The 10,446-nt window shown below is 47.5% G+C and overlaps 1 protein-coding gene across 1 annotated transcript; it reads right to left on the bottom strand.

Annotated features, from left to right (window-relative positions):
- Positions 1–2,307: 2,307 nt before the first annotated feature.
- LOC135370212 (mucin-3A-like) lies at positions 2,308–9,201 on the bottom strand. Its single transcript, XM_064603915.1, has 12 exons — positions 9,051–9,201; positions 8,926–8,959; positions 8,688–8,782; positions 8,602–8,622; positions 5,000–7,894; positions 4,207–4,356; positions 3,912–4,135; positions 3,751–3,848; positions 3,574–3,679; positions 3,339–3,506; positions 3,154–3,270; positions 2,308–2,489 (listed from the first exon to the last, which is right to left on the bottom strand). Exons 1-12 carry the CDS (start codon positions 9,079–9,081, stop codon positions 2,310–2,312), a joined length of 4,119 nt encoding a protein of 1,372 aa, XP_064459985.1. The 5' UTR covers positions 9,082–9,201; the 3' UTR covers positions 2,308–2,309.
- Between the last annotated feature and the right edge of the window lie 1,245 nt (positions 9,202–10,446).

Raw genomic sequence — 10,446 nt, 5'->3', positions numbered from 1 at the left:
CTACCAAAGGTACGACTTCCCTCTCCCTCTCAAGAAGCCTGACAATGCGGAGAGGCCTCGGATTGGTCTCCTGGAACGACCTCCCACCATGATTTGTCATATCATTTGCGGAGACCAATGAGATCGCGCTCTGTATTGTTGCCATTCTTATTGAAAAGGAGGGAGGGAGGGAGGGAGAAAACGTAAATTACAGGTTCCTGTTGCCCATAAACCACGCGACCACAAAAACATTTATTATATCTAGGGTTTGTGGTTTTCGGCATTTATTTTCAACCTAATTCGGGGGGTGTTTATCGGCATTTATATGGGGGACTATAAATCGGATTTTTTCGGCATCTATATTCCGCCCAAAAAATAAATGCCCGAATACGGGCATCTATTTATTTCGCATGAAGGAAAGCCTATTTTGCGTGCGAAGTAACAATTCGAACCGAAAAGAAGTGAATCGATTCACGGCTTCATTAACAATGTCTTTTATTGCCTGTGCCAAACTAGCAAACAAGGAGATTACCTCTTGTTGTAATAGATGCAAGCGTATATCATCATGCTCGCACCTGTCGTAGCGGCTCGCTCCTTGCGATTAATTATACGTAGTTTAGAGAACACGCGCTCAACAGACCACAAAGGTTCTGAATGGTAAATTCACTAAGAATAGGTGTGTCACTAAGTGCGTGTGCTGCCAAAAGGCGGTCACCGACCGCACAACAGAGCTGAGGTCGTCCTCCTATAAGCGCTTAAGCACAACGAAACAAGGGCGCAGCCCGAAGATAATGCCACGCTCAAGAAATAGTCGACAAAAGGAGATTCCAAGGGGATTTCCCTTTGCGGTTCCAGGAATGGCAGCTGTCAGGATACGAGAAATTCGGATTTTTTCGGAATATTCCGAATCTGAAAAAAGTCATTCGGGGGGTGTTTTACGGCATTTTTCGGAAAATGCCGAAAACCACGAACCCTAATTATATCATTTGAGTTTTTGGAGGAGCACGGTTTCTGTTTGTGATACGCCTTAGCACGAGATTTTCGCGTGCCGTTTAAATTCGCGAATTTAAAAGGCGCGCGAAGATTGACACGGCGAGAACTGACACATCGAAAGCCATCATGCAGTCGCGAACTTTTGCGGATTTTTCAATCAATGACGAAATTTGCGAAGATTAGGGGCGCGGGTTTTACAGTGTCTGGCAAATTACTCTCTTTTTACGCCTGAGCCGTCTTCATTAGAACCATATATGCACTTACGTTCAAAACCAGCCTCCATCGTTTGACGCCCGAAAGACATCGTTGCTTTTAGTAGTTGCCACGTCAACGCGGCCTTCAATTATATTCGGCGGAGATCCCTTTCATGTCCTTGATGGACCAACACATCGGGACTAGTTCAGGACGTCCTTCGGATGTCGATGGTTGTATGGGAAAGGACGTTTTGGCATAGTCTTCGAGCAACATGAAGTAAACTTATGAGAGGTCCAATTCGAAAAAGATGACACCACAAAACAGCTTTGCAAACCGGAAAAGAATGTAACAACCACCACCACGACTTTATTTTGGATATGATTGGGGTGTGATGATTTGGTGATGATGATTGGGGCAACACTCTACACCATTGCTCGCGTTTTTTTAAAAATAAAGCCGTAAATAAAGAGCATTGTGCCGTATAAAGCGCTGAAAAAAATTCATAAGAATGCGTGATGAATTCGCGTTTTCGAGCATCACAAGAAATAATTCGAGGGCAGTTCTTTACAAAAGCAAATAACACAATATATAGGTACATAGTATAACACAAATAATTGTAAGAACGCCTCAAGAATGAAGGACGAAACAGTCGCAGTTATTGTCGTTCTCCCTCTGAATAACAGCCGGCGATGCATACTGGTGGATATCGTGCGTGTGACTCATAATCAAAGGTTCAAGCGGACACTCTCTTTGTGCGAGCGGATTAATTCAAAGAGACGCCCATAGAGGACACCGAGCTTTACTCTCTCCACTCCACATTACTAACAGCGGTGTCATCTAGTCGCCCATTCGTCCACCGCAAAAGCCATTTGTTGCAAGTCATTGTTGTCTGTGATCAAGCCCTGTTTTTTAAACCATCAGCAATCCCTACTCATCCTGCTTTGAAGCGAGATTGGTTCTTGCTGGATATGTGCGTATCTATGCTTCGTATGCTGCGTCTCATGAACATAGTAATGCCCCTTACTGGTTTTGAGCCCGTTCTCTGTGTTTGGTTTTCATTTGCTTTCCGTGTTTCCTCAGACTAGGGGTTACGTTACGTACATCCTGTATCTCATGTTGGAGGCAGTACAAGCAAACAAATACTATGCAAATTTATTCCAAGGGGAGTAAGACTTCATGCTTCGTAACGTTTCGTTGAAAATACCAAGGACAGCGGTCGTCTGCGGGAAGGCTCCGCTGGCACACCTGCCATTGGGGTCGTCCAGATGCACATCATCTAAGAACACGCAGTCCGGTCGGAACCTTTCCAGTAGTGCCGGCACCTACACGTGCAGAGTATACTGCTTAATACACGTTAATGCTAATCAAGTTCCACGGTGACAGAGCTACCAGTTTCAAATGTACCACGGACATTTCTGACATACCCTCCCAGACGTCATGACATCATATGCGATGGGACAACTCTGCCCAATTATGTGGTTACAGTTGTAGAGGGAGCACCCCAATAACGGCTACAGAGGACTGCTCGCATGTTTTCTGTGTTTGGTAGTGGATCTAGAGGGACCGCATGCCCCCTGCTGGCCACACCTATACCAAACATCACCGTCCACTTCCCTTTAAAGGGATTGGGACACTTTCATAGACATCATGGGCGTGCACGCGAGATTACTGAGGGAAAAACGAATTATTATTCTTCGTATCGTACGTAACGGGATACAAGCCCCCGAACACACTCCCGAGCAAAGCGCAGACGTCACAGAGCTCAGAGTTTCGCCGGTTCCCATTGGCAGCCGTATGCACGTGACTCCTGGCGCGCTACCTGACTGGCGGCGGCGAGGGCTGTGATGTCAGAGTTTCGGTATTCGCGGTACCCTCTGTCTCCGCTTCTGTTACCCTCATTGCGTGTACCCCCTCCTGACCTGTCGCAACCCCCTTAAAGGTACCCGTTGCAATTCGACAGAGGAGACAATGAAGGACGTAACACACCTTCCGTTTCAAAGAGGCGGCATCGTCGAATCCAATCCATTTGGTGCCCTCTGAAATATACCAGGACCCCGTTGCGTTGTCGTAGACCCTGGGCCAATGCTTGTATCTTGTGCAGATCTGCCGCATCAGTGACGACATTGAAGCAGTCTCAAAAACGCACATAGACCCCCATGCAATATGCTCACCGCATCGGCACTGACAGGTGTTTTCACGAAGCGAGCGATGGCGCCGATATCACGACTCTCTTTGGGAAGAAGGAGGTCATACTGCGTTCCCCGCAGTGACAACGGCAGACAGATACTCTTTCGTCTCGAGGGACCACGGATTTCGACCGACATGCGCAGTGCCGCAGTCTGCCGGGGTACAAAGACAGTAGACAACACTGCTGTTTGTTTGAGTGCTGCAGCACAAAGTATTTACCAATGAGAACTTTGTCGACTCATTGCGCCGCAGAGGATTTGGAACGGTTGCTTCCATAGGTGATATGAGCCGATAGTCCTGGTGAATGATGGATGTATTGAATAACCTGCGACGTGACCACATGAGACAGCGTATGGCAACAACAAAAGGAGGACCAAAGAACGTGAACTGCCATACCTAAGCAATGAAATAAGGTGCTTCGAAGGAAGTTTCACGCGTGCCATGTAGCTGAAGACAGTGCAGAGTAGCTTGTCGTATAATTTCACACGGATATCCTGTAAACAGTTAGCCTTAGCTATTAGAAGCTGAGGGGGACATTAGTACTGGCTATCGCTTACTTTGAGTATATGCCTGTAATCGGCAAGACTAGCTCTCGTAACGGCATCCAGGTCAAAGCAGAGCCCGTCCAAAGTGATGCGAAGGAGCAGCCGTTCCAACGCGTCCACGAAATTATCCCGGGATGGATTTTGCATGCGAAACGCTTCAATTGTATTAGATGCAAGTAGACCCAGTATTTTAAAAGATACGCTCTCCCGGAGGCGCTTCAGGCTCAAGTGCACATCTGCAAGAGACGAATGAGAAGCAACGCGAAGTTGCGTTTCAGAAACTCTAGAAACCGACGGAATACGCTACCGTACGACCGCACAGATAACTTGACGTGTCTTTGATCAAACAGGATAAGATCTTTGATAAGGATTCTGTCGCACAAATGGACAGGGTATGGTCCTTTGTATGTGGAAGGTAAGGTACAGAACAGAGATGGCGCCTGGGGAAGAGCTCGACCTGCATCCATAAGAAAAAAAAGAAGGATTAATAAGCTATAACGTCAACATAACGGAACTGTCGTTCATAGAGAACGAGGAATGCGCCGCAGTTCGTGTATCTCGTAGGAATAGTCAGAAATCGAGGAAAATGGCGGCGATTGCGCGTGCTAGTTTTTGCCGACCTCTCGATAGTTTCGCTTTGTGGTCGTTTGGAGACCTCATTTGCTTGGGAACGCAAACTCAACGGGAAACCAAAAGATCCTGAAAGGCTAGTTAGTTGTAAATTCGAGGTGCATCTGGCAGATGTTGTTTCCGGCAAATGTTCTGTGCTGAAACTGCCATTGGGATTCCACTCTGAATTGTGCAGCCGCACTGCGTGCCATCTTGTCCTTGCACATACTACCGAAGAGTACACGGCATGCACATTAATCTTACAGATTCACGCAATTTTGCAGTAATTTCTGAGCAGTGGTATATAGAGTGGTCTTAGTGACCTGCTAAAAGCGTGAGTTATTGTCATCTGTCTCTGAACTACATGGGGTAGGGCAAGTCTACAACTCGAATGTAGTCACAGAGAGACTGGTGAGTACGCTTGATTCCCCATATGCGTTTCTTGCATTAACATCGTACGCACCATAGTAGAAAACGTGTCTGTATCTTACCCTGTGGCTTGAAACTTGTGTGTCCTTGTGGCGTAAGTTCGACAGGAATTGCTGTTACCAACGTCCTTTCTCTCTCAGAAACAGCCATAGTCTGCTGTCCGCGTCTTGCAAGTTCGCCATTGCGTTCAAACGCTGTCGATGTGTGACGACCAGACCTTTGGGGCACAGGACCCCTTGTCGACTGTGGCACGAGATTAATACGTGGGCCTTGCAGTAAAGTCTTATGCCTTGTGCCCTCGACGGCTGCTGTCTTCAATCGCGCAGACGACATGGTCTCAGTTGCCGAATGTACCGAACCTCTTGGTGACGACGGTGGAACAGATGACGTTGACGTCACCACCTCCATTTTTTTCTGCTGGGAAATACTAGGCGGCGTATTGGTCAAGACTTGCGTTGAAAGAGTTGAAGTATATAACATTACCGACCGGAAGGTCTGCGTTGTAAGCGATGACACGGATATATCTCCTCCTGGAGCTGACGAATAATCTGTTGTCATAGACGCAACTGTGCTTTGAGAAGACGTCAATGAACTCTTGCCTGGCGGCGGTGCATGAGTACTCCTCGGCGGAGCACTAGATAATGTGGTGTCATTGGGCCCACCCGTTGAATCCTTCAATTTTCTAAACAGGTTCTGGCTTACAGAGCTTGATGCATCCGCTGCTATCGATACCTTCCGTTGCACCGACGATGATTTCGCTTCAACGTGTGATGCAGTGTCGACAACACCATGGGTTGGCGATCGTGGGCTAGAGGAACTCGCATCACTCCTGCTTGCTTCTTGAGAATAACCATCCAAATCGGTGCGCAAAGCATCAGCATCGGCACCGTCGCTGTCAATGTAGTAGTACACAGTATCGTTGTGATGCGTGTGATTGTCGTCGTCGTAGTAGTAGTAGTAATTATAGTGACCGTCAGATGTGTTGGCATCTTTCGTGCCATTGAATTGCATAAATCGAACACCATGATCGTCTCCCGTATTATTACCTGCGACATCGTTAGTGTTATTCAATGGTATTCCTAGCGGAATGTCTCTCTTCTTCTCCACAGCTTTCGTCGTGGAACTGCGATCCGTCGTTGAGGCCCCTTGTCTTAAGTACTGACTGGCAGAGGTAGCGTACATCGTTGTTGTATCGCTGTATGCAATCTCTCTACTGGTTTCTAGAGCTGGAAAACGTTCGGATCTTCCCTGCGTCTCTCCGGACGGTGACGTTGTAGCCGTCATTGTCGACGTCGAAGGAAACGTACGATGTTGTAATGACGCCGGCGATGTTGCTTCTGATGTTGCGAAGCTAAATGCAGCGTATAATGCAGACTGCGAGCGCAGTCCTATTGATGCGTTTCCTAACAGCGGCGATGCAGTCTGTGACGTACTGGGAGAGGCCCTGAAGGTACTGAGTAATGAAGCTGAAGAAGCAGAACGTGAAATGCTGCTGGGGGAGAATGATACGCAATTGGACTGGCAACTTGATTGGTTCGTACTAGAAATCCTTGAGGATGAAGTCCAGTCAGTGCCGTCAAAGATATTGGCGCTGAAACTTTTTATAACATTTTCTTCAGATTCGCTGCGCGTAGCGTTTCCTTCAGAAGCAGCTGTCGTCCAGTTGTAAAGTTCGGCCAACGTCAAATTCAACGGCGCTGTCGGTCGATTAGGGATAGTCGAAGACGCTGGTGGGTTAGGAACGGGAGGATGATTCGTAAGCTGCGACGTAGCCAAGCGCGAAACCGAAAACAGCGACGGTGATGGTAAGGATATAGTTCGAGTAACGTCCTCAGCGCCAGAGGTATTGGTGCTATTTATGAAACTAGTGCCCGACGAAACAGGCAAGGCATCCCGAAGATTCTCCCGTGGGTGTCTCCCTAATAACGTTTTATGTTGTTCTCCAGCATGACTTCCGGTATTAGCCGTGTAATTCCACTCGCTCTCATACAGAATGGTCATCGGACTTCGCTCACTGAGGTTAGTAAGAGGTGTGCTCCTTCCAAAATGTCCTTCATCACCAATCACGGCTTGCGTACTTGAAGATATATTAAGTTTCGTGTCTGTCACCGGGTCCTTGTCAAAGCGAAATGCATCTCCGCTCACACGAGCCGGACTCCGGTCTACCCAGTTTTGACTATTGTTGAGGTCCTCAGTGGCCCGTACAGCTTGTCCTGTAGCAAGTTCGGGTGTGTGCCTGCTCGACTCTTCAGCTGTCACGCCTTCAGGACTGCTCATAGCACGGGTCGCTGAGCTGTTGGTCTGTACGCTGTCATCAGATACCTCGGCCGACAGCGGCACGATATGGAATTCCCCAATACTAATCGAGTCCACGGTCATCATGTCCTTCAAAGCAGTTGTAGAGGATATGGTTTTGATGATGCCATCAGACATCGATATGTCGTAACTTCCTGTAACAGAATTCGAACTTCTTCCTGCCGATAGAGCTGTCGAAGTATTGTCGAAAATTAGTAACTGTGTCGTATTAATTCCTTCATAGGAAGTGGAGACGGTGACGTGCTCTCGTACGGTGCTACCGGGGACTGCTAGACGTATAGTTGTGTTCGGAAACGAAGAGCTCCTCCCCCGACGACGGCTGATTACCTTGGCGTGCCTATGTAGATTCCGCATGCTGGTTATCGTGGTCGTGGTGGCGCGGGGAGTTTTATTCCATCGATGACGCTGGTGGCGCCTGCTCGAGTGACTTGGTCTATGCACTGGTTCTTTGTCGCCCTGGTGCACGGTGGGAATAATGCTGGGTAGAGATTTGGCCACAGTATGTGAACTACGAATACGAGAAGTGTTGACACTCTTGCCCTTATGACGAACACTCTCACGTTCGAAGAGTCCATGTGACCGCAGTGGGATGCTGATACCTTCATGGTCTAGTTTGGTGTCGTCCTGTGCAGTTCCATAAACTATATGGGAGATACAAGGAAAACGAATGCGTATACCAGTTAAGTAACTGGCCCTTGGTCTGCATGGACTGGACTGTGCAGGGCAGGGAAGAACCAAATCTAGAACCTCCCTTTTTTTTGGGGGGGGGGGGATTAAGGGGGGTCGATCGGCCAGCCGCCCCCTCACCTGGATCCGCAACTGGGAGAGGGACAGACAATGGTACGCCACTTGATGGTGCTTCACTCATTCGGAACTTGTATTTTTGAGTAAAATGGTGCTTATATGCATCACGTTCCTGACACAAAGGAGTATGACGTTGGGTTTGAATCTTCACCACCAAAAGCTGAATTGATAAGCAACAGATGTCCACATTTTCTTTGCAATATGGTGTTCTGCATGGCCACAAAATAAATTACACAAGGAAGTGCAATTGATCAGCGTCTAGCGCTTCGGCTCTAGTGCAACCCAAGCCCACATGTAGCGTTAATCTCCTTAGTCTCTGGAAACGAAAAATTGAATGGAGAAATTAAAAATAATTTCTTCAGTCATGTTTAAAAAACGCGAAGCACAACGCGTCTTGCGTTTTGTCGAGTATGTCTCTCGCCAAGAGCCCCATGCCCGTCTTCGCTGCCCCTATTCTTCCCCAACGTGTATATGGTGTGCTCAAGCTTCGGTCATGCTCAGATCCCCGGTGTGTCACGAACAGCGAGGTATAATTCGTACTCACCAACAGTTGTAATCTCGGCCACTGCAAGAAAAATGGCGGAGCATCAATCCACGCGGGCTTGCTGGAAGTCGAGTGTTTAAACTCACCATTACGGAATGCTTTTGAACGAGGAATTATGATGAAAAACAGTGGCATACATGCGCTGATCAGAAGCAGGAGAGGTATGTACAGACAGATGGCACTGGAAATAAAGGTTTCGTTGTCTTCTTTCTTTCTTTTTTTTTTCTTTCTTTTTTCCGGGGCAATGCCGTACGACAGTTTGATCCAAACCAACTCGCTCGCATGTTGGAGCTCTCTCGGACAATAATATACTTGTTTACTTACTTTCTTATCGGTTCGGATGTTTTCAAGAACATATCTGAATAATATGGTCACCTCTATGAACAGACAAGATCTACTCGTAGTGTAGATCAATCAAGTGAGCGGGAACACTGGAGTAGGCCACAAACCTTTTGATGAGCTGCGTTTCTTCGGGGACATATGTACATCCGTTGGTGCAAGGTGCGTTGATGTTCGAATGAACAGCAAACACGTGGATACACAGGAAAGAGGCACGCGCGGGTCACACCTGGTTCGTTTTCTTTTGTGCTGCACCAGGCACCGATAGCGACCACCTCCTGGAGCGAATTATGATCAGCGATCCCTGAGCGAATATGAATACACTGCAATGTTCATCCCTGCGTTATTGTACGCGTGCGAACATGTTAGTGAGTTTTAGGAAAACATGTCGCTTTTGCGTACGTAATGGATAGCCTGGTGGTACTGCGCACGCGCAAGATACAAGCACAGCTTTGCGCAGAACCGCCACGCTATCCTTCACGTACGCAAAAATATTGTACGAGGTTTCATATGAACGGGGTTTTCACAAATGTTGCTTACACTTGCAACTTACCATAAGCATATAAGAACTATACTTCTTGTGTTTACCATATTCTCATACTTACTTATATATGCTCCTCGCTTCATTCCATAAATTTATTCTAAATGCGGGGACTGTAATGGCAAAGGACTAATAATTTGGGTCATGCAGTACCCGAAATATTCTCCTAAATTATTTTAGTTTCTGTTTCAGGTATCCTGAGCGTGCGATATCCGGCCGTTTCTGTTACCGTTGCCTGATATATTTGTGGAATAATATCGTTTCCGTTACCTTTCCCTGGCCACAAGATATCCCGTGTGTGTATTGGCATCGAGGCAGATATCCCGTTGCAGACGACAGAAACAGACGCTGTCGTCTGCCAGGGCTTCTGCGTCGTGAGCAGTTTTTGTTTTCTTTTACGGAACATTTCGTGGCGATGTCGCTCAGACTGTCCAGGCGGATGTCGGTGAAGTTCCCCATTAAGCCAGCCCAGGACGCAGAGTTGGAGAGGGGGCATGAACTCGGCCCCTTGTCCATAGGCGTCTGAGCGGGAAACGTCACATTGACCCTTCTCCCCCATCTCCTTGCACCGTGCTCTTTTCTGGTTTCTGGTGATGTGATATAGAAAAAGAATGGGGATGTAAGTCGCGACAAAGTCGGACTGCCTACCCCAGTACATACCAGGACGGTAACATTTGCAGTTACTTCATCCATAGCCGAAATGTCCTTTCACAACCACCACCACTCGCTCGTTTTCCTCAGACGCTTTCAGACATATGTCGGCACAGTTCCCATAGAAGTCGGCCCAGTACGCACCATTCCACCACCACCACCACCCACCACCATTATCACAGATATATTCCGTTTATATAACATTTAGTTTTTCTATGGTGTATCAGGAAAAATAATTTAATTCAAAATCATTGCCCGGCGTTTACTGTTTTCGCGCATGAGCAAAGTTATCGCCTTTTCTCGCTAGAGGGTAC

The sequence above is a fragment of the Ornithodoros turicata genome, chromosome 10 (genome assembly GCF_037126465.1).
Source record: "Ornithodoros turicata isolate Travis chromosome 10, ASM3712646v1, whole genome shotgun sequence".
Taxonomy (NCBI): domain Eukaryota; kingdom Metazoa; phylum Arthropoda; class Arachnida; order Ixodida; family Argasidae; genus Ornithodoros; species Ornithodoros turicata.
The sequence above is the reverse complement of the archived record's forward strand: the minus strand, read 5'-3'. Positions and strand labels throughout refer to the sequence as shown.